The sequence below is a fragment of the Pygocentrus nattereri genome, chromosome 10 (genome assembly GCF_015220715.1).
Source record: "Pygocentrus nattereri isolate fPygNat1 chromosome 10, fPygNat1.pri, whole genome shotgun sequence".
Taxonomy (NCBI): domain Eukaryota; kingdom Metazoa; phylum Chordata; class Actinopteri; order Characiformes; family Serrasalmidae; genus Pygocentrus; species Pygocentrus nattereri.
Genome location: NC_051220.1, coordinates 5,336,069 through 5,360,530, shown reverse-complemented (window position 1 = coordinate 5,360,530; position 24,462 = coordinate 5,336,069). Strand labels below are relative to the sequence as shown.

General features: G+C 43.7%; 1 protein-coding gene across 2 annotated transcripts; it reads left to right on the top strand.

The window, feature by feature from the left end:
* The first annotated feature begins 1,168 nt into the window (after positions 1-1,168).
* On the top strand, positions 1,169-24,203 carry iars2 (isoleucyl-tRNA synthetase 2, mitochondrial). 2 transcript variants are annotated; one of them, XM_037542256.1, is made up of 24 exons: positions 1,169-1,558; positions 2,196-2,318; positions 3,753-3,906; positions 5,524-5,672; positions 6,753-6,802; positions 7,741-7,850; positions 7,974-8,064; positions 8,177-8,292; positions 9,885-10,054; positions 10,317-10,407; positions 11,515-11,666; positions 14,204-14,364; positions 15,089-15,191; positions 15,587-15,680; positions 16,796-16,873; positions 17,762-17,870; positions 18,405-18,507; positions 18,850-18,975; positions 19,508-19,639; positions 19,765-19,871; positions 20,116-20,261; positions 20,771-20,961; positions 21,106-21,250; positions 21,426-24,203. In XM_037542256.1, the coding sequence occupies exons 1-24, from the start codon at positions 1,313-1,315 to the stop codon at positions 21,569-21,571; spliced, it is 3,093 nt and encodes a 1,030-aa protein (XP_037398153.1). In that variant the 5' UTR covers positions 1,169-1,312; the 3' UTR covers positions 21,572-24,203. The 2 variants fall into 2 exon arrangements, with proteins under 2 accessions (XP_037398153.1, XP_037398154.1); XM_037542257.1 differs by lacking the exon at positions 16,796-16,873.
* The last annotated feature ends 259 nt before the right edge of the window (positions 24,204-24,462 follow it).

Sequence of the window (24,462 nt, the reverse complement as noted above, 5' to 3'; positions counted from 1 at the left end):
GTAGCGAGCATGTAAACGAAGATTTTCCACCAGATTGTTGAGTGGAGTGAGCATGAACACCTCAGTCTGAATCTGTAATCTGATTGTATTCAATTGGGTTGGCAAAACTCTTTGCAGCCACTGAAGTTTACACTGATCTTGGATTGAAATATAAAGTCGTGACGCCTCTCAAAATGTGACTCAAACTGAAACTGAGACAGAGTGTCCTCCTACAGTAAAACCTACATTTACAAAGACTGCAGCGAACAACTGAGGAATAAACTCAGCACAGACTGACGATGCTAAAAACAAAGCTCTAATGTAGGCGCTGTCGTGGGGCACCTCTGGTCCTACGTGGGCTTGCTGTCTGATATTATATTTTGGGAATTATTATATTATAAAGAACGCATTTTTTGCAGGGAACGTAATGTCATTAACTTTTCTTTAAAAAACAAACAAACAAAAAAACGGTGCCTTAGGCCGCTTCCTATTTCCCCAGTTATATTAAAACAGGACTGCCGAACAGCAGAGGGCGCCCGCGAGTGAGTCCTCACTGTATGGGAGTGAATGGAGCTCAACGGCTAAAAAACAAGTTAAAATAGTTTATCGTCACTCGCGCAGAACTTTCCTTTACTTTTAGAAAGTAGAAGGAAATATTTCACTAAAAAAACAAAGAAATCTCGCCGATATGTTTCCTTTTTTTCTACAGCAAACGGGTTTTGGGCAGCAGGGGGCGGGCTTTACTGCTAGAGCGGGATGATTGATGGGCGAGCGGAGCAGCTCATTGGCTGTTCGCGCTCACTGACCTCATGCACCTACATGAGGCGCCGTTTTAAACTCCTACAGCTCGAGTTTAAAAGCTCTTAAAATATAACAGCGGTGTTAAAATGTTTTAAGCTGGTTCAGGAGATGACTGTATAATTTTACACTAAAAGCGTTTAAATATTTATAAACTATGATTTCGCTCAAAGGCTCCATATCGACCCGTTCCTTTCGGACTCGCCCGGGAGCGCCCTCTAGCGTCGGAGAAACCCGGAGGACAGCGCAGAGCGCGGCGAGTTATCTGGTGGTAATGTGATCGCAGCTCGACAGCGCCACCTCGCGCTGCTCCTTTAGAAACGGAAAACGCGTTTCGATTACAGCTGTCCTCGTACAGTGCCCGTAGTTAACCATCGCAATGATTCCGGGGGAAACAATTGCTGAGAACCGTAGCGTTCCGCTCCGGAGAGGTCGTGTAAACAGTTCCTCGTGTTTCCGCCCGGTGATGATTTAAACGCTAAATCCGCGTTTTATCCGCTCCGAGTTCCGCTTAGGGCGACAAGTCGGTGTCCTGATGCTGCTGAGGCGCTTAGGGGCGCTCGGTGGGGGCGCGGCGCGGTGCGGGCTCTCTCTGCGGAGAGTGGCTCCGCTCCGGCCCGCTCTCTCCTTCACCCAGAGTCGCGGCCGCGCTGCCGCTCCGCCCGGAGACGAAGCTCAGCCAGCCGGCAACCACCGACACACCGTGCTGCTGCCCCGAACCAGCTTCCCAATGAAGCTCGCCGGCCAGGAGCTGCTGGAGCGGGAGCTGCAGATCCAGCGGGTACAGAGGAGGCAGGGAGAGGCGTGGGGAGGCGATGGGGAGGCGTGGGGAGGCAGGGAGAGGCGGTGGGGAGGCTGGGAGAGGCGGTGGAGAGGCAGGGAGAGGCGGTGGGGAGGCAGTGGGGAGGCTGGGGGAGGCAGTGGGGAGGCTGGGGGAGGCAGGGAGAGGCGGTGGGGAAGCTGGGAGAGGCGGTGGGGAGGCTGGGAGAGGCAGTGGGGAGGCTGGGGGAGGCAGTGGGGAGGCTGGGGGAGGCAGTGGGGAGGCTGGGGGAGGCAGGGAGAGGCGGTAGGGAGGCTGGGGGAGGCTGGGAGAAAACCTCATATCTCTCCAAAATGGTAACTTTGCAGGAGAAGGAAAAAACCTACTTTACTGTTAATGTAAGTCAATGGAACCAGACGTCTCTCCAAGTCATTTTAGGGCATTTCTTTTGGTCCATTCATCATGAAATTCACACACGATATAAAGGACGACAGGGACTTTCAAATGATGTCAAAAACAGAAAAATGACAAATGGAGATACCAGGTTTTGTTCCAACAACAGCAAAATGCTGGAAATACCAGGAAAAGTCTAAGTACTAAAGTTTCAGTGTATTTTATTTTGGATGCAGATGTTCTGAACTGTTATGATGTCGTCTAGGAATGTGCCTTCGACCAGCTGTATGCCTGGCAGAGAGAGAGGAAGGCGAAGAAGGAGTTCTGTCTTCATGATGGACCTCCCTATGCTAATGGAGATGCTCATGTTGGTCACGCTCTCAACAAGGTAACTGAGGCTCTTCCTCAGCCTCAAGTCTAAGACGTCTTGCCAAGGCTTTGGAATGACCGGCTTCTGTGCCAACAATGGAAAACGTGTCTAGTTAACATGCTGACTGTGAGCGAACTCATTCATTCTGGGGTTGCCGCGCTGTTGTTTCAGCAGATCCTGACTGAAGCATTAAGTTGTGAATGTTCTGGTTACCCAGTAGTGATGCGCCGATCCAGCTTGGATCAGTATGGATCATTCTACTGAACTGGTTCAAAGTCAGAGCTGAAAACACATTTTGGGCTTTTAAATGACTTTTGGCAGTAGGGTTAAAATCCTTTTGCTTTCAGTGACCCTGTACCTCCTTTAATTTCAACAAAAAGATTGAACATTTCAGTTCATCACTAACAGAACAGCCATAACCGTACTGGACCACTTTACCAAGTGTTTCAGTAGTGACTGTTTCGGCAGTGACAGTTTCAGCTCATTTTGAGCAGAACTCAAAAACCCTAGCTAGTACATGACCAGCAAACAGCTTTGAGGGTGTACACACAAAATTATTATATATTAAATAATTATTATATAAAACACAATTTAGTGTTAGTGTTACTGAGGGCGAAGCGGCTTAGAAAGTGTGTGTGTATGAGTAAGTGTGTCTGTATATGTATAGGTAGTGACAGTTCGTACAGTTTTGCGCTGCTTTTTAGACTTTGGGACACATTTACTTCAAAACAAAGGGATCTATCTGCTCGCCATGGGGCCATGAGGCACAGGGATGCAGTCTCACTTCCCGCTCTAAAATGCAGGGGTGTGGCTAAAGTAAGGCCCCGCCCACACACTAAAACTCTGCGTTTTGGCAGTGACATGAAAACGTGGCAATGAAAAGCAAAATGTTAAAAATGAAACTCTTTGATCTTCCTGTTAAAAGCAGTCAGAAATAAGTGCAAAAAAATTAAATAAACAAAAGTTCACAAAATTTAGTGAACCTATAAATGAAAATATTGTGTATATTGTGCTTATTACTGTCTCAATTAAAGCCATATAACATTTTTGTAAATATCTAAGGTCTGAATACTATTTGTTACGAATCGTTCTCTGAATTTATTATTTTTTTTTACTGCTACTTTTTTATCGACTGCAGTTTGAACTAATTCAGTGTAACGGTTTATGAACTTATGACAGCTTATACTGTCCCGCTATCAGCACTACGACATTATTCAGCCACGTTTTGGTCATGATAAAATTGTAACAGTGAAGTTTTATAAACTTCCTAGAACATTATTATTTAAAGCCTTTATTAGCCTCGAATACACACGAGTATCTTAACTCCTTCTGGTGCTGATTGGTACACGGTCTCAGCCAGACCTGTGAAGTCAGGTATTGGAATCTGTGTCAGGAGAGAAAAGGTTGGATGTCCAGTTACAGTCGTATTCACTGTAATGTTGTTCTGTGCAGATTCTTAAAGACGTCCATAATCGTTTTGAAATGCTGAGAGGGAGGAAGGTGCACTACGTCCCGGGCTGGGATTGCCATGGACTGCCCATCGAGCTGAAGGCCCTGGGGGAGCTGCAGACCAAAGAATTGACCCCTCTACAGATCAGACAGAAAGGTCAGGAGTTAGGAGCTGAAGGGTCACACATGTACATGTGTTGCTTTCAGCAGAGACAGCCCTGCTGTTGCTGCCTCATAGGCTCCCCACGGTGTGAACACCTCCTCTTACGTTTTGTCTAGTCACAGTACAGTGCAAGTCAGAGACCACTCTTCATTTATTTACCAGTCAAAACGACCCTCAAGTACAAACTGTTCATTTTTCAGACCTCAACTTCACTGAATGTGTTTGGGGTGTTCTTGGATGGTGAGAAGCAGAAAATTCAACCAACTTCTAAGACTGAACTATGTAGGTGTGAAAAATATCCCTGCAGATTTCTTTGAAAATCTAAGCAGGTCTGCTGAAAAGAGTAGAAGGTATAATAAAGGTAAAGAGTGGCCGCACTAAACCTGGAAAAGACATGTACGTATTTTGTTGTTGGGCTTCTGTTTTCTGCTTTTTTCTGACACTGGAAAATGAAGAATTTGTGCTTAATGGCTGCGCTTTTTTGTGCTTTGTATTTTTCTCGAGAACTTAATTTAAAAAAAGGTTTCTGACTTGTAGAAGTGGAAGAAGTGAAGAAATTCTGTCCAAAATATGCATTTTAAACTTATAATATCCTTATGTATGATGTTTAGCTATTTAGCTATTATATTATGAGTCAAAGAGATTTGTTTTGCAGAACTTTGTGCCATATTTTGTCATTTTATTACCTGGACTTGAACCTGTTAATACAGCATGTAATTTGAATGCAAGTGTAACTCCTGACACAACTATGTAATAATGTACATTTACATTACATTTAGTGCATTTGGCAGATGGTCTTATCCATCTTACAATTTGACCATTTTATACAGGTAGGTGAAGGTGGTGTTAGGAGTCTTGCCCAAGGACTCTTATTGGTATAGTGCAGGGTGTTTACCCAGGTGGGAATTCAACCCCAGTCTACAGTGTAGAAGGCAGAGGTGTTACCCACTTCAGTATACCAACCACCATGATGTATAACTAAATGACAGTAACCTGAGATTAACTGTTGTCTTACTGCAGGCTTGTGAACTAACCATCTGAACTAAACGTACATCTGTACAATGACTTGGTTTACAGTTATTGGAAGATAATTATTTATTTTTTCATTGAATGTACGAAAATTACACTGAAACCCACATTTATAGACTCTACACCAGGGGTCTTTACTTAAAATTCAATAGTCCAGTTAGAGAAAATTTCTTCAAGCAAAGGTCCAGAACATCATAATGTCTAACCTGCATCATGACTCAGCGCCATATACTGTTTACTGAAGTAGCCGAGTAGGAATATCAACATCTTATACAGTCGACAGCTGAATATCAGATCAAATAAAGTCCAGTTCAGTCAGATTTCAACAACATTTACTGTCAGTTTCCTCTTTTTAGAGCACAACATGTGAAATAACTCTCTGACTCACTTTCTTCTCTGACTGCTGTTTCTCGCCTGTGTGCGCGTCACTCACTGCAGTCTACGTGCTTATCGTAATGGACACATCTGATTGGCTGAGTAGCTCTATTAGTGACCTCTGCTCTACATGATGCTTCTGTGTGCCTCTAATTTTTTTCCTTCTCTCTGCCTTTGTTTGTTTGTTTTTGTGTTTGTGCTCCACAGCACGAGAGTTTGCAGAGGGGGCAATAGCGCGTCAGCGGGCGGCGTTCCAGCGATGGGGTGTGATGGCTGACTGGCAGAACTGCTACTACACCTTTAACGGGCAGTATGAGGCTGCGCAGCTGCGGGTCTTTGAGGACATGCACAGCAAGGTGACATCTCACACAATGCAACTCATTTCAATTAGTGCTGCATTTTCAATATTAATTATAGATATCATACATTTCTTTTATGCCAGGAATTTGCAGTGTAACAGTGTTGCTGTATAATTAATGGAACATATAAACAAAGTCATTCAGAGTGGTTTGATGTGAAACGTGCCATTCCTGAGAAAGGTACCGATTCAGAGTTGATCACAGTGATAGTGATGAAAACCAGCTGTCCAAAGCATTAATACGCCAAAAGCTACATTACAGAAATTTATTTGAGGAACTGGTTATGAATATGTTGCCTGATGCCTAAGACACTGTTTTACACTCATTTTGAGAGATGATTTTGGCTTAAAATGTATTTTAAAATCCTATTTTAAAACATCCTCAGAGAGTTCTTTGCCATGAGGTGCCATGTTGGCTGTCCAGTGGCCAGTATGAGCGAATTGTACCTAAAACACCAAATTTAACAGCCCTGCTCCCCATTCACACCTGGAACCAGGAAGCTCTAACAATTCACATGACACCAGGCAGGGACAACGACACAACTGGGAACAATTTGGACATATTCACTGTGAGGTGGACTCACTTGTGTTGCCAGCTATACAGACATTAATGGCTGTGTGTTGAGTTCTTTTCAGAGGACAGTAAATCTGCACGGCTATACAAGCTGCACACTGACCACTTTAAGTTATATGCAAGGTTCATTTCTATAGTGTCGTCTCATGAGAAGATATAAGATATTTGCAGAAATGTGAGGGGAGTACTCACTTTTGTGAGGTACTGTACCTGCAGGGTATTGCAAGGCAGAATGCCCCACTGGTTTTATCAATATCATGGTTATTTTGGGTAGTACGTAAAATGGCTATATTAGCGTTGTAGACACTGAGACCTCTGTTTCCTATAACCACCACTGTAAACAAATCCGAGACCCCTCTGAATGTCATTGTTTGTCTCAGTGATTTGACTACATAAAAATTGTTTAAAAATCTGTTGTTTTGCTTTAATAATCCTAGAATAAATGATAAATAAATGGATTTGTTTTTGAACGTTGGTGTTACAATACGCTGTCTTACTTTTCAGGGTTTGATTTATCAGGACTACAAGCCTGTCTTCTGGTCTCCTTCAACCAGGTAGGATAACTCTACAGTTGGTTGGTCTGCATAAGACCAGGTGTCTATAAGGCCAACAGACCGTTTGGCTGATAATATCAACAATCCACAGTTCGTTGAAGATATCTCTAAAAGTATTGTGAACATAACAGCGAAAGCTACTTTTTTGGTGCTCCATCTAGTTTTGTCCCTGTTGTTTGTTTAAATTCGAAACCATGCCTGCCTTATTTGAATACCCAATTTACTAAAAAGATATCTGTATGTAATAGAACCCCTCCTGCTCCCCCCAGTATATTTCAGACATGTAGGTAGCACTGCAGGAGAAAATTGTATACAGGGCCTTGCAAAAGTATTCATCCCCCTTAAAAGTCAGCGAATGTATCTGGATTACAAATGACCGTCAGATTGTTCCAGGCGGTATTTTATGTTGCAAACCATAATGCTTTCAGAAGTAAAGTTTTGAAGCAGCTGCTTGCGTAAGTATACCAGTATACACCTCACAACAAAACCGTAACCCATATTTTATAAGGTTTTGCTCGGTCACTCTGATGCTTTCTGGCCAAAACTAGACATGCTTCCATGTGCTTTTTCTTCAGGAATGGCTTCTTTCTAGCCACCCTCTCATTCAGGCCAGCTGTAAGCAGAGATATGACCCAGCACAAAATATCAGTGTTATTTGTAATCTGGGCAAATCTGACAACTTTAAAGGGGTTTGAACCATGGGGGTCCTGACCACTGAAGAACAGGGTAACAGAGTATCAGAGAAACAGATGGACTACAGTCTGTAACTGTAGAACTACAAAGTGCAGCTATACAGTAAGTGGAGCTGATAAGATGGACAATGAGCGTAGAAACAAGGAGGTGGTCATGATGTTACGCCTGGTCAGTGTCACTTTTGCAAGGCACTGTTGAAATTTTTTGCAATTTCAGTGATTCCATGGTGATTTCTCTGTGTGCAGGACGGCGCTGGCAGAGGCTGAGTTGGAGTATAACACTGAGCATGTGAGCAAGGCTGTATACGCTACTTTCCCCCTGACCACACTGCCATCTAAACTAGCGTCAAGCTTAGGTACACTTTACTCTCTCTCTTTATTTCCACCCCTCTCTCATTTTCTTCATTCACTTTTAGGATAAAAATCCAGCATAAGTTTTAAAACCACTTCTAATATGATGTATACTTTGTTTCTCTCAGGGGCTTTGGGTAAAGTATCTGTGCTGGTGTGGACAACACAGCCGTGGACAATACCGGCTAACCAGGCCGTCTGCTTCATGCCCAAAGCCCAGTGAGTCCAGCAGACACACATAACCTCGCCTGAGCTGTGGCTCTGCATTATGCAGACTTACTGTTATCCTTGCAGTAACTTTCTTTCACAGTGAATGTATCTGTATCCACAGGTACTCTTTGGTGAAGAGAACAGATAATGAGCAGCTCCTCCTAGTGGCCACTGAGAGAATTGCCAGCCTGACCTCTGCACTGGGCACTGACATGCAGAGCCTGGCCACATTCATAGGTATACATCATAATTTTTGGGTAAAATATTCATGAAAATTTGATGTATAATTGAAACTGCTGTTGTTCACGACAAAACCTCGTATCTCGATTTTTGTCGTTTTTCAGTTTTTGACATAATTAAAAAATGCCTGTTGCTCTTTACCTTGTGCATAAATTTTACGCTGAATGGACCAAAAGAAATTGCCCAGGATTACTTGGAAAAACATCTTGTCCCATTGACTTACATTCAAAGTAAAGAAGGTTTTTCCTCTCCTATAAAATTACCATTTCGGAAATATGAGGTTTTGTTCCAACAACAGTGAAATATTGGTTAAAAATATATACAGAAACTAACCTGTTTCAGTTCATCATGATTGTGATGAGACAACCATGAACACATTTACATATGACCTGCCAGTCAGGCCTACAGCACCCTCGCTACCCATTCAGGCTTAAGTGATGTGATGAGTGAGTTACTGGATGGGAAGAAGTGAGAAGAACGATTAAACGTTGTGCTGTTCATGCCTGTCGGGAAGCAAACGTTTCACTGTTGCCTTCCAAAGCACCCATACACCCAAAAGGAGAGATTGAAGTTCTGGCAGGCTTGAGACTTTTTAGATGCAGTCGTGGGCTGGAGGTTAGGGAACTGGCCCTGTGACCGGAAGGTTGCTGGTTTGATCCCCAGCTCCGACAGTCCATGACTGAGGTGTCCTTGAGCAAGACACCTAACCCCCAACTGCTCCCCGGGCGCCGTGGATAGGGCTGTCCACCGCTCCGGGCAAGTGTGCTCACTGTCCCCTAGTGTGTGTGTGCTCACTAGTGTGTATGGGGTGTTTCACTTCACCGATGGGTTAAATGCGGAGGTGAAATTTCCCTGTTTGTGGGACTAATAAGGGTCACTTAAATGCTTGTTTAAAAAAGTCAACATTTCTGCACAATTCAGTCATAGATGTTTAAACAGTCATTCCCATTGGCTTACTGTGAAGTACTTTTTATGTAAAGAAACTTGTTGACTTGGTATACAAAATGACCAGTGAACTCACACAAATGTTTATATGTACAGTTTAATGATGGTAATGTAGTAGCCAATCCAAGGAAATAATGTTTTTGGGCTACTTTTCTGCCTCACAACACCCTGCATGTGCCTCTCTGCCATGAAGGAATTAAAATATTTTAGCCCACTAGCTGGTCAGAAGTATTACAGAGTAATATCTTTGGCATCAGGCAACATTTTCATTACTATTTTGTGTCATAACCTTCTGCGATGGAGCTTTTAGAGACCTTAAACTCTTCAGACGTCTCGTTCCTATCACCACCACTGTAAACAATTCTGACTCGGTAAGCATTTCACACCAAAACACTCAGAATGACTTTGTGTACATCTCAACCATTTAACCATAATGCAGACATTTAGAAAAATTGGTTGAACTCCCCATTAATACTTTCTTCCAGACGTATCAGCCTGGACTTTGGACATGGCATGCTTTATTTAATAGTTGAAGGAGTCAGCCAGGTCTGAGGACATTTACATATATCAGTTTTAAAGACACAGTAACATCTCTCTCGCTCTCGCTCTCGCTCTCGCTCTCTCTCATTCTACTTTCTGTCTAGGGTCTGATCTGGAGGGTGGAGTCTGCCAGCATCCCACCATCTCTGGCAAAGAGGTGCCACTATTGCCAGCTAATCATGTGACCATGGCCAAAGGTACCGGATTGGTCCACACTGCTCCTGCCCACGGCATGGAGGACTACAGCGTGGCCACTCACTTCAACCTGCCTGTGGTGAGTCTCTCAAACCACAGTAATTGTAATGAGGTGATTTTTGAGTAGGAGTAGCCCATATCCTGACCCTTCTCCTCTGCCCTTCTCTCTCTCTCTCTCTCTCTCTCTCTCTCTCTCTCTCGCTCTCGCTCTCGCTCTCGCTCTCGCTCTCGCTCTCGCTCTCTCTCTCGCTCTCTCTCTCTCTCTCTCTCTCGCTCTCTCTCTCGCTCTCTCTCTCTCTCTCTCGCGCTCTCTCGCTCTCTCTCTCTCTCGCTCTCTGCAGGAGTGTATAGTAGATGAGGAGGGGAGGTTTACAGAGCTGGCTGGTGCTGAACTACAGGGGCAGTGCGTGCTTAAGGAAGGCACTGCTACAGGTTAGAGATGGGGGGGAGGAAACCTCTGAACTTAAATAAATTATTTGGCAAAAAAGAATGAAATTTACATGATTGACAGAAGTTACAGAATTAAATGTATATGGAAATTGAGTCACAAGAGCTGCAAGATCTAATTAAAGAGGTTTAACATAATAAAGAGGAACGTATTTGGCAGTTTGGCACTCTGCATTCAAGCCTTAAAGGAGAATTCTACCAATATTTCAATATTGAAATGGTTCATTTGCAGAGAAACTTACCAACTCTGGTCTCTTTACAGTGGTGGTGATAGGAACCAGGGGTCCTGATGTCTACAATGAAAATATAGCATTTTTGTTTACTATCCAAAACCACTAGTAATCCTACACTTGCCTTCTTAGCGATTGACCTGAAAAATAACTCTTTGGGGATTATTTTGCCTTGGAACAGCCTTCATCTTTCCCTCCACCATGAATAATGGATTACAGTACATTTTAGACCAATAACTTCGTCACAAAACTACCAATGTCTCAGAGATCAGGCTGTATATTCATAACCATTTCATGTAATACCTTCTGCTAGGGAGGTGGACGTTTGGTTCCTATCAACACCACTGTGAATAATTCGGACTCTGCAAGCTTCTCTAGAACGGAGCGTTCCGCAGCCAACCACTCTGGGTGACTTTGCCTACATCTTAACCATTAAATTATACAGCAAATTTGAAAAATTGATGGAGTTTCTCATTGGGCCTGGAAAAAAGGATCTGCTGGTGTTGATGGAAAAAGAACCTGGAGTTTAATTTACAGAAAACAGATGAATTTAAGCTTAGCAGTAGTCGTACCCCAAATGTAGATGTTCTGTCAAAACACATAAGTTTGCTTCTGGTCTGACTTCATTTGGGGGGGAAGAAAACTGAATAATGATCAGTTTAATGTGGTCAAGCTTGGGGTCATTCTACACAGTCTTAGCTGATGTAGGACGGCAGTGTCTAAGGCATGAGTGCCAACACTGAACCAATACGCTTAGTTATATAGCTGCAAAACGTATTAATGTTGGAGTGATATTCCACTGTATTTACTGACAGACGTGTGTGTGTGTGTGTGTGTGTGTGTGTGTGTGTGTGTGTGTTAGTTATATCTATGCTGCGTGCTGCCGCCGCGCTGGTGAAAGAGGAGGAGTGTGTGCACAGTTACCCGTACGACTGGAGGAGTAAGAAGCCAGTGGTCATCAGAGCCAGCAAACAATGGTTCATAAACACAGCCAACCTCAAAGACAAGGCCAAGGTGACCCCACGATCCAGCACTCAGACTTACTAATGTTGCTAATAATGGATGATAACGGCACTGGGCTTCGTTCACCAACCAAGAAATTTCTTCTTAAAAAGTTATCGTGCAGTTTTCACAAAGACTCCAACTTTTACCAGTGTTTTCTTATTTGGATTTGTTCTCCGGTAAGAACAGAATCTACACACACTTCAGAGCACGAAGGTGTGGGCAGTTCTGTGGTTGAAGAATTTAAGAAAAAAGTTGACCTCATGAATCTGACGTCGACGTTTTCTGAGGAACTTTCTTAACAAATCTGAGAAAAAAGGATGTTGGTGAACGAGGCCCATTGCTGGTGACATTAGGCTTTCCCTATAACTCTCCTTTTTTGTAATCTACACTCACTGGCCACTTTATTAGGTACATGTTCAATTGCTTGTTAACTCAAATAGCTAATCAGCCAATCACACGGCTGCAACTCACTGCATTTAGGCATGTAGAGGTGGTCAAGACAACTTGCTGAAGTGCAGACCGAGCATCAGAACGGGGAAGAAAGGGGATTTAAGGGACTTTGAACGTGGCGTGGTTGTTGGTGCCAGACGGGCTGGTCTGAGTATTTCAGAAACTGCTGATCTGCTGGGATTTTCACACACAGCCATCTCTAGGGTTTACAGAGAACGGTCCAAAAAAGAGGAAATATCCAGTGAGCGGTCAGTTGTGTGGATGAAAATGCCTTGTTGATGTGAGCGGTCAGAGGAGAATGGGCAGACTGGTTCCAGATGATAGAAAGACAACAGGAACTCAAATAACCAACCAGAATCTCTGAGGAACGTTTCCAACACCTTGTTGAAAGTTTGCCACAAAGAATTAAGGCAGTTCTGAAGGTCCAACCTTTTACTAGCACCTAATAAAATGGTCGGTGAGTGTATGTTAATAATTATAGCAGCTCCAGTGCAAAACTAAAGAAGCAAACTATATTTGGGGTAAAACTGGAATGATTCCCTCAGAAATGAAAAATGGTTCAGGCTGATTTCCAGACAGTGTGCTGCTCACAGTCAATAGCAGATGGATGCCAGTAGCACAAGCTAGGGGTGGTCAGTATGCAGGGTTGGGGTGGCTACTGAAAAATTTGTAGTTAGCTACTTTCCTAAATTTAACTACTTTTCCAGAGAAAGTAGTGGCTACTTTTGATTTTCAAAGCGCGATTGTCAATGTTTGTGAATCTCCACCTGACACACCAAACAAGCCCAACTGATGGTGTGAACAAGACACTGCATTTAATCCTGTGCCACTGAAAAGCTTTTAAGTTTAAGGCCCGATCCCATTTCACCCCTCAGCCCTACCACTGAGCCCTTAGCCCTCTGTTTTGAGCGTTCACATCTAGGGGTAGGGTGTCCCAATTTTAGTTGAGATAGTGGGGTAAGGCGAAGAGTTGGGGCCCTCCAAACAGAGGCTTTTCAGAAGCTCACTAAAAACAAAGTGTTATGAGAAAAAGAAAAAAAAACAACGGCAAGATCGCTGTGCAGGTGACTAAAGAAACCCACTAATGTAAGTCAATTCTGATAACCACTGTATTATGTTAGTTTAATGTCGTTTCCCGTTCCACCTTAAATAGTCCTGCAGTTCTGATGCCTGAAGCGCCAGAATGTAACCGCTGCTCCATTTAAGGTGGAACGGGAAAATTCTAACAAGAAGCTGGAGAATATCTGACTTCAGCTTCGTATTACCAAATAATTAACGGTGGGCGATAAGAAATAATTGTCCCCCTCTCTTTGGAATTGAGTTCAGCAGTAAGGAGCTGAACTTGACCCTCCTCTGCTGTCCCTGCAGACGGGCAGGGTCGCCTACAGAGCAGCGCTAGTAGCTGTTAATGAAGCAAAGCTCTTCTTTATTTGAGGGTCCCAGGTTCGTAGGGCAAGATTCCAACCACTGCCCCTTGTAACTCATTTCCAAGGGGCTCAGGGTCACACTTGTAAACAAGGTGTAGGGGTAAAAAGAACAAATGGGATTGGGCCAAAGTGTAACCAACAATCACACAACCAAAGGCGTGATATCCAACAAAAATTTTGACTAAAGGCAAAGTCATTCCAGGTTTTTCCTAACAAAAATCGAAAGAACAACTGGTACAAACCAATTTTGTGCAAAGCATTATTAACCGTTAAAATGCTACTGCACCAGTTTAAACATTTCCCCAAGATATTTCCAGATATGACATTCAGAGTCCTTTAAACTTCAGCATCAAAATTCTCAGTGACCCTGGCTCTGTCTGGGGTGAGAATCAGGCCTGAATGATGTCTCCACTGCTGCAGAGCTGCTGCGGCTCCACAGCAGAACTAGATTTCTAGGTTAAATATAATGATAATCCTCCTTTACTGTAAAATCATTATAACTCACAGTTCTAACTCAGCTTTCACAGTAAACACTGGAGTTAACGTAGAACTTTATCGCTGAAGACTGACACCAAAAAAAATATGGCACTATTTTTTTTTTGTCTGTTCTAATGTTTTAAATCTCAGAAAAACTGAGTGTCACGATTCATATTGTGTTTTGTGAAAAAGGAAGTGCTGCAGAAGGTGCGGGTAATGCCGGAGTCCGCGAGGGCCAGTCTCTTAGCCATGCTGGACAGACGGACGTACTGGTGTATCTCCCGCCAGAGGAGCTGGGGCGTTCCTATACCTGTGTTCTACCACAAAGAGACGAGACAGCCACTCATAAACAAGTACTGCTCACATGAACTCCACACACACTTGTGTACTGGGTGTGCAGATATTCTGTTTTCTCCATATTGGCTTTTGCACTGCTTGTTTCACAGAAGTCATGAAGAACATGAGCCTCCAACAAACACTGAAATTTCATGATACAACAAGCATCAATAATTTTGGTCAGAATGAATGCTGGCCAGTCTTCCACCATGTCACTTTGAGGGTTTACCAGCTTGAAGGCCAAATAATAATATGTAGTGAAATAATTGCAAATATATTTGTTCATATAATAGCAGCTCTAATCACCAAGTACATCAGCTCTGTCAGTGATGCTGACGTCTGGACTCTGAGGTGTTGGATCAATTAAACACCTGCAGTTAGTTATTTCCTTTTCTCAGTGAGGGCTTCTTGGCAGCCCATGGTGTTGTTTTCTCACCGTGGAATGGGGGGACAGTTTTGGTGGTCTGTCAGGTTTTCCAGCACAGCTGTTATTTCACTTGGTTTTCATTGACTTTCTCCTTTTTTATGTAAGTGGATTATCTTATATCTAATTTCCTCAGAAATATCTCCTGAAAAACCTTTACTTAAGGGTTGTTTTCACAAAATGAAATAAAACGTTTATTGTCTGTGGCTTTTGCACAGTGGATTCTCTGAGTTTTGCTCAGTACTGTATAAACGCAGACGTGTAATTTTGTTTGCAGCTCTTTGGAGAAACTTCATTATTGCTTATGTGATTGACAGGCACACAGTGGCTCACATAGCCAAGGTATTTGCGGAGAAAGGAAGTGACAGCTGGTGGGAGGAGCCTCTAGAAACGCTACTTCCTCCAGATGTGCTCAAGAAGGTAAACATGGAGCTGCAAGGTTGTGTGTGTGTGTGTGTGTGTGTGTGTGTGTGGGTGTGGGTAGATGTGTGTCAGAAGTCATGATTTCACTTTGACTCTCGAGTCTTGGTTCCTCTCAGTGGTTTTTCCTCATGTTCTTGTGGAGTTTCTCCTCCTACATCTTGGTTCCTCTTAGTGGTTCTTCCTCATGATCTTGTGGAATTTCTCCTTCTGAAACTTGGTTCTTCTCAGTGGTTCTCCTGTCAGTGTCTTCCTCAGAGAGAGCTGCTTTGGGATAGTATGTCTGTTTTACAATGTTCCATGAACAAAACTGAACTGAATGTTTTTCTCTTTGGGGTAATGGATATAAAGTAAATAAATCATTTAAACGAATCCGTGATTTGTGTGTGTTTCAGAGTAAAGCAGGTGCAGTGACGGATTATGAGCGTGGGGAAGACGTACTGGACATCTGGTTTGACAGTGGAACGTCCTGGGCTGCTGTTCTACAGGGTGAGTCAGTTTTGCCTTCAGCTTTTGTCACTATACTTCAAAAAAAATATTCACTCACCCATCCAAATCACTGCCACTGGACTCTAGAGCAGCAGAGACGTGTTCTCTAGAGTGACAAATCACACTTCTTCATCTGGAAATCCGATGGATGAGTCTGGGTTTGGCGGTTGCCAGGAGACGGTACTTGTCTGACTGCATTGTGCCAAGTGTAAAGTTTGGTGGAGGGGGGATCATGGTGTGGGGTTGTTTTTCAGGAGTTGGGCTCGGCCCCTTAGTTCCAGTGAAAGGAACTCTTAATGCTTCAGCACCAAGAGATTTTGAACAATTTCATGCTCCCACCTTTGTGGGAACAGTTTGGGGACGGCCCCTTCCTGCTCCAACATGACTGCGCACCAGTGCACAAAGCAGGTCCATAAAGACACGGATGAGCCAGTTTGGTGTGGAAGAACTTGACTGGCCTGCACAGAGTCCTGACCTCAACCTGATAGAACACCTTTGGGATGAATTAGAGACTGTGAGCCAGGCCTTCTCGTCCAACATCAGTGTCTGACCTCACAAATGTGCTTCTGGACGAACGGTCAGAAATTCCCATAAACTCAATCCTAACCCTTATAGAAAGCCTTCCCAGAAGAGTTGAAGCTGTTATAGCTCCAAAGGGTGGGCCGACATCATATTAAACCCTATGGATTAAGACTGGCATGTCACTCAAGTTCATATGTGGGTGAAGGTAGACGAGCCAGTACTTTTGGGCGTATAGTGTATGTGCATAATAACAGACTGCAGCCTGTAGATCTGTTGGTCAGTTTCATTCTCACTGCAGGCAGTGGCAGTGTCTGTGCTGCTGGTATGAGTGTATCATACACAGCGGTGTTGCTGGAGTTTTTACACAGCTCAGTGTGACTGCTAGGTTGAGAGTGGACCACCACCCAAAAATATCCACCCGAGAGCGACTCTGCGGCCTGTGACCGTTAACGAAGGTCTGACGGATGACTAGCACACATTACTGTAGTTGAGCTACTGTATACCTGTAAGGGGGTGTTTCTGATAAATTGGTCGCTGAGTTTTAACTGAAGCTTCCAGACAAACGTGGCAAATTCATATATTTGTGTCTTCAGTGGGAGAGGAAGATGACAGAGCTTCATCTACAAAGACTAAACGAGGGTGGTTCGGCCTCTCCAGTGCAACAAAACAAGGTTTTTAATATCGACTAAAAAAAACCTCAGTCACTGTGTCTTGAATGATCCATCAACTAATTCACTAAACACAGACTCGTCAAATCTGCATCTGTTTTTCTCTCGTCTCTTGACTTCTGCATGGAAGCATGTGGTTAGATGCCTTTAAAGGTACGATAAGCAGAATATTCCACAGACAGAACCAGTAGAAGCGAAACTATTGCTTAGCGTACCTTTTAAAGTTTGTTTTCCTGAAGTTAACATTTCTGTTTCTTGACCCAAAGCGCTTGAGGATTTTCCCTGCTTCCTCGTTCTGGCCTCTTGCCTTTTCTTAATTAGGCTTGTACAGCTTTGTACTGATTGCTGTCTGTTTGTCTGCTGATCTACATGAGCTGCTCAATCGTGTTCCTCCTCAGGGCTGATTTGTTCTGGAGAGGAAATGAAAAACGACTTGCAGTGATCAGGTATCAGTCGCTAACTCCGTTAATCTCTCTCTCTCTCTCTCTCTCTCTCTCTCTCTCTCTCTCTCTCTCTCTCTCTCATTCTCTCTCTCTCTCTCATTCTCTCTCTCTCTCTCTCTCATTCTCTCTCTCTCTCTCTCTCTCTCTCTCTCTCTCTCTCTCTCTCTCTCTCTCTCTCTCTCTCTCTCTCTCTCATTCTCTCTCTCTCTCTCATTCTCTCTCTCTCTCTCATTCTCTCTCTCTCTCTCTCTGTCTCTCTCTCTCTCTCTCTCTCTCTCTCTCTCTCTGTCTCTCTCTCTCTCTCTCTCTCTCTCTCTCTCTCTCTCTCTCTCTCTCTCTCTCTCTCTCTCTCTCTCTCTCTCTCTCTCTCTCTGTCTCTCTCTCTCTCTCTCTCTCTCTCTCTCTCTCTCTCTCTCTCTCTCTCTCTCTCTCTCTCTCTCTCTCTCAGAGGCTGACCCGCGTGCAGATGTGTATGTGGAGGGGAAAGATCAGCTTGGTGGCTGGTTCCAGTCTTCTCTCCTAACTAGCGTGGCTGTGCGTAACAAAGCACCTTACAAGTGAGTATGTGTGAGTGGGGGATGTTAAAGGGGCTTTCAGCCATTACTACATCTGCTTGCTTGTGTCCTTCAGTGGAGCCGCAGTGGTTTCTGGAGTGAGGTTAAAAGGTTTAAAGACTAGGCAAACTGCCCACTGATGATTTATGTTGAAGTTGGGAGGAAACAAATACAACAAACTGAAACTACGACTGCTTCAGAGTTGATTTTTGTGGGTACACAGTGGGTAAAAGTGGCCCAATTCTTCATATGTGACACAGATGTGTTCTCTGTCAGTGTGAACAGCAAAAGACGCATTGAATTTGACATTTCAATTACAATGTGAGACGCTTTAATAATATGTGGAACTGAAATCGACCTGCGGCAATGTGGCCCAGTCTGTTAAAGATTTGGGTGGAGGTTCTTTAAGCTGTTCATAGTGTAAATATTATTCATTGTGGAGCTCACTGTCTGATCAAATATTACACCTGTGTGCACATCAGAGAAGTCCTGTAATGACACGCCTGCTTACGCGCTCACCTCGTGTGTGTTCATCAGGGCACTGGTAGTCCACGGCTTTGCGGTCAGTGAGAAAAGAGAGAAGATGTCCAAGTCTCTGGGAAACGTGGTGGACCCTGACATCGTCATCCACGGAGGACCGGTATGTCACCGTGCCTAAAATCATCCGTCCAACACTCGTTCAGTTCATCCATCAATCAGTCATTCATACTGTGTGTTCAGATGTACGTGCATCAGTTTATCGGTCTTATCAATCGATCATCCATTCATTCTTCAGTCTATATGTCCATCCATCAGTCCAGCAAATCGTCCTTCATCTGATCTAGCCATCAATCTATTCATACATCCAGCAATCCAAATATATTCTTAAAATTGCTACTTTAAAATTGTAAAAATGATCAAACTGAACTGAAACCTGTTGAAATTTTGAGATTCCATGTGGATCCATCATTTATTCTCGCAGTCATATTTCTCTCTCTCACAGGACCTGGCAGCATCTCCTGCTTATGGTGCGGACGTGTTGAGGTGGTGGGTCGCAGAGTCCAATGTGTTCTCTGAAGTCCAGATTGGCCCTAAAGCACTGAACTCGGCCAGAGAGAGCGTTAACAAGGTCTGACACCCACAACAGCAAGGGATGGGGTTCAGAGCTGGGCTATACACCCATGTCCTGAGGGAGGGGAGTAACAACTCTAACATGTCCCAACACAGTTGATTTAACTTAACAGCTAATTAGCAAACACTTGATGAGATGAATCGGACGTCTAAGCAGTGAAAACACCAAACTGTGTAATGCAGTGGTTCAGGAATGTCTGTAGAATTTTCTACAGAGCACAACTACTAAAAAAACAACCCCAAACCATAATCCCCCCACGCTGGAGTTCACTGAGCTCCTGAGATCGACCCATTCTTTCACTAATGTCTGTAGAAGCAGTCTGCAGGCCTAGGGGCTCGGCTTTATAGACCTGTGGCCATGGAAGTGATTGGAACACCTGAATTCAATGATTTGGATGGGTGACTGAATACTTTTGGAAATATAGTGTATATTCAAAAACCTGTCAGGATCAGCCTGATTTCATTTTTTTTGGAAGTACATTATAGATATTGTTGGAAAATAGTTTCTCATAAGCTGCTTCTCTCTTTAGCTGAGGAACACTCTGAGGTTCTTGCTGGGGAACCTGCAAGGTTTTGACCCTCGCACTCAAACTGTTGATTCCAAGGACATGTACTACATCGACCAGTACCTGCTGCACCTGCTCAGGGAATACAGCATCAAGGTAAGCTTTGGTTTACAATTATAGCAAAATATTCCTGGGTTGTATGGCAACTTTGTGCTTTAACAAGAAGAGATAAAGAGAAAAGAAATATTGCATAATAACCAAAATAGGCGTTTGTGTGTTAGGTGACCGATGCCTACAATGAGTTTGACTGTGGTCGAGTGATCCGTCTTCTCCAGGCCTTCATCACCAGAGACCTGTCTAACTTTTATTTCAGCATCATCAAAGACAGGTGGGCAGCTGCTCTCATGTCTCACTAGACAATCACAACCAGCCTGATTCATCTAGACTTAAAGGCATACCACCAAATCTCTGCAATTTGTAGATTTGTCGATGGCTGCCCCGGGCCATTTTTGGTCAGTTTGGCCAGTTGTCCACCATAATCATTTTGTTTTGGCATGGGGCCCCGTTAGGTTTCTAAGACTAGGTTTCTAAGCACAGAGCTGCTCTGACTTGTTTTTTTCCCTCATTGTCAGGCTGTATTGTGATGCAGAGAACTCTGTGGGAAGGAGGTCATGTCAGACGGCTCTAGAGGAGATTCTGGACGGTGTGACACGGTCCATCGCACCCATCCTGCCTCACCTGGCCGAAGAGGTGTACCAGCACGCACCTGGGCATGATGGTATATACGCAGACATACATTGACCAAAAATTGCCCTTGTATATGCACTCACTTGCCATTACAAGAGCTCCAACTACCTTATAAGTACAGAGTTACAGACTAGCCCATCTGTAGCTGCACAGTTTGATACCTACCCTCTGTTGCCTTTCATCACTGGTCAGTTTCTGACCACAGGGCCACTGTTGACCACATCATTTAGATAGAGGACCATTCTTAGCATAAATTGTGCACCAAGATATGGGCTACTGAACGTACACTCCCCCCAACCCCCCTCCCCCCCGGGACATTAAGCAGAGCAAATGTGAGAAAATTACATATTTAAAGTGTATTTCCATGAATCTTTCAAAAATTGCATAATTCCACCGTTCCAATGTAAACAGTCACTCAGACTGGTTTGCTGTGAAATGGTTCATTGTAGAGAAACCTACAGTCTGATTTCTTTACATTTGGTGGAATTCCCCATTTCTTACATCTATAAATTCTACTCTGTGTTCTCTCTGTCTGTGTAGACGGTGAGACGCTTTTCCGGAGCGGCTGGATTAAAAGCAGTTCAGTGTGGCGGAAGCCAGGATTGGAGGAGGCAGTTGAGGGGGCGTGTGCTATCAGAGACTCTTTCCTATCCTCAATCCCAGGACGCAACGCAGTGGAATATGATCTCACTATCGCCGTTGAACCCGGCCTTCTCTTCGAGCTCATGGAGGTAACACTAAAAGACGTAGATCGTTAGTTTTTGCTCCGTGGAAAACTGATCAATAAAGCATCACAGATGCCCAAACTAGGACTGTATAGGTTTAAATTCAGTCAAAACTTTCATCCTCCTCCTCTTTGCCCTTCCATCTACCAGTCTCTGCAGGAGGAGCCCACCTCTACCTCGTCTCAGCTGACGGAGCTGATGATGGCATCTCGCACCACGCTGACCAGCGCGCTGCCCAGGGACTTACCCTCTGACACCATCACCAACAACGGGAGCTTCCTCATCAACCTGGAGGGTCAGACACTAAACACTAAATTGCTGTCAGAACAAATAAACAGGAACGTTCAAATCCGGAAATGTGCCCAGCTGTACATTAATGTGCCCGGACTAGTAATGCATTTTACAGCCACTTAAAAATGACCTGCCACCATTAACATGTCTGATGCCCTTCATCTGTTTTCATCCTGTAGGTGGCGTTATCCGTGAGGACAGTGCATACACTATAGCAGCGGTCCCCATCTCTCTCTCCCGCTGTCCTCGGTGTCGCCGCTACACATCGGACACCCCCGAATGCCTTTGTCCACGATGCCAAACTGTCCATGGACAACCCCAGTAAATGCCTCACGTCGCCACGACGACCACACAGCAACTGCTTCGCCTGATCTGCCTGCGGCAATCTGTGTAAAGCGAGGACTTCAGTGGACCAATGAGGACTGGAACTCTCCTTATGGACTGTTCTTGATGTGGAGCTGGATGAGGACACGGGCGAGTGTTTGAGTAATGCTGGATTTGTGTACATACGGTTATGAACGCTATACGCTGGACTATGTAAGACTGAGGCCACCTGAAAAAAATGATATCTGAGGCTGTTTGTTTGGGCAGTGAAGCTTTATTTTCTTGGAAAAACACTATTAGATTTAATACAAATAAACAGTAATGAAATGATTTGATTTTTATTGGTATGTTACCTTAACTATTCCCAGATCTCTCATAGAGACTGTAACTATTGATAAATTCTCGATGCTTATTACTGTATTGTTTATTTGTATTTAGTATTTAGTCTAGTGCTTGCACGAGTAAATCACACTGCCCAGATTTTATTTTATTTTAAAGATGCTTTGTGATGCATTTTAAAGGGCCCATAGCATGGAAACGTATATTTTGCTCTTTGGTTTTTTTGAGTTTGCTGTAGGTAAACATTGTCATTTAAAAAACATACCGTTCACTCTATAGTTCGTTTTTAGCTTGTTGTCACTAAATCCAACACACACACACTTTCTAAGCCGCTTCTCCCTCAGGGGGGCGGGGGGTGCTGGAGCCAATCCCAGTGGCCATCGGGTGGTGTATTTACACTTTTCTGCTAATACAGCCTACAGCCGTTTAGCCCCGCCCATTCACACTTAAGTTATTGTGTGTCAGCCCAGCCTTCCCCTTAAATGATGTGCGTTCAGCCAATCAGAATATAAGTAATTTGCATGTCACTGGCTGTTTACAGGCAAAGATTTTTGCCAATCTGATTGAATACATTCTGATTACAGAGCCAGACTGAGGTGTTTTTGCTCACTCTACTCGACAGTCTGATGAAAATCTTTATATGCTCTCTACAAGTAATCTAGTTCAAAATGACATGCATGTGTGGAGAACCACTTGGAGTAAATGTTATCGTGACAACGAACATCACGTGAGTCCAGTCAGAGTGAGATGAGCAGCAGTGAGCAGCGCTTTTAATTTTGTTAATATGTCTCAGAAAAATGTACCTCGCATGTCCTTATTAAAGAAGGCCGAGAGGAAGACGTCGTGTTCTGAGACGCATAAGCTGGACGTCCGTCCCACCGCCGTCTTTTAAAGATCAGAGCGTGAGCTTCGTCTCCTCTGCAGACCCGTTTCTGCTCCGCCTTTCACTATGGCACGACGCACATGATCAGAACGGACTACAGGCGTTCACACAGCTATCATTCTTCTATTGAACATTAATTACCCACCTCACTCAATCAGATAGAAATTGTATTCCAAATGGCCTCAATCAGACTAGACTATTCCGATTGAAGTGTATACATGGACTATATCGATTGCGCTATTAGTCGGATTATTAACAGATTATTAGGCTGAATGTGTAAACATGGCTAGTCTTAAGGGAACAGTCCCATGAATCTAAGGGATAAAGAAATGTTGGAAAATGGTCGTGTACAAATTGTTTTTGGTACATAAAACCACAAACGTAAGAAGGCAATGGGCCCTTAATTCTATTTTGAAGAGAACATCTGCACAAAATCCAGCATTACTCACACGGACCCACAACTGAAATGGTCTCCGCTGCTACATGTGGACAGAACACAGGGTTTGGAAGTATTTATTGAGGAGGTACCATTAACAAAGGCACTATTTTGACTTGAGAAAGTGGCTCAAAAGTGAAGTCCTGACCAGTCCAGTTTGGCAGAATGTACATACGTGTCTGTCCGTGGGTGTGTATGTGGGCAGGGTAGTGGGTGTGTCTGAGAGAGACAGACGTTAGGATGCAGAATAAAGGGGACGTTACTGCCGCCTGAGTTTTATACTTTATTTTATTGAGATTATTTCTAAAGCCATGGGCGACAGCCTCCTGTGTGTCCTTGTGTTCTCAGAAAGAAGAAGTGATTACTGAGTGAAGCTGTTAATGAGAAAACGCTGTGCTTGTCTGCTCTTCCTTATATGCAAACCAGATTCAATAAAAGGCACACATGAAGGATGTAACATTTTCAACGTATCATATGGGTCTGTTGCTAGAAACAGCTGCAATTATGGGATGATCTCAGGTGGGCCATGTCTCTTGTGATCTTGCAACAAGAATACAAGTCTGGGGACAAGCTGTTATACTTCGGGTGCTGTATTTTGCCAGTTATGTTGGCTTTTAAACCTGCCCTCAAATTCCTCTAGTCTGTACTCCTTTAACATCCAGACCGCAAACAGAGCCAATTTATGGGAACCCCGAACTGTGAGAGCTTCTTCAATGAATGGGAGTAAATAGAGTTTAATGGCTAGAAACTAAATCTTAAGCGTTTCTATTCATTTCTGAGGGACGCTCCTTTCAATTTTCAGAAAGTAGGATTTATTCCATTTAAAAAAACAAATATAACTTGGCATTATCTCTGGTTTTCTACAGCAAAGAGGTTTTGGGCTGCAGGACTAGTGCTGATTAATTGGCGAGCCGCTCTGCCTGCTGGCCGAGTAAATCAGTTCACATGAAAGTCATGAATGTTACTGTGAGAAGTCCTAGAATGAGTCAAAAAAAATATGACAAAGGTTGAAATATTTTATTCTGTTTTATCTAAACTACGATTCTGCACAAAACCTCCAAAGAACCCATTAATTTGCACTTGCTCAGGAGCGCCCTCTAGTGACTGCCCAACCTGGAAGTCATCATTGAGCGTGAGTGGAAATTCTCTAGCACAATTGACCAGGCCAGCTAGAGAAACGCTGTCGTTGGTGAATGGAATGTTTTTTCCCATTTGCGAGAGGACAATGTTGATT

Coding starts and splice junctions, on each gene's coding strand:
- iars2 (XM_037542256.1), top strand. CDS start 1,313: ATGCTGCTGAGGCGCTTAGGGGCGCTCGGTGGGGGCGCGGCGCGGTGC. Junction 1,559..2,195: donor GGGAGCTGCAGATCCAGCGG/GTACAGAGGAGG, acceptor GATGTCGTCTAG/GAATGTGCCTTCGACCAGCT. Junction 18,976..19,507: donor CCAGAGAGAGCGTTAACAAG/GTCTGACACCCA, acceptor TTCTCTCTTTAG/CTGAGGAACACTCTGAGGTT.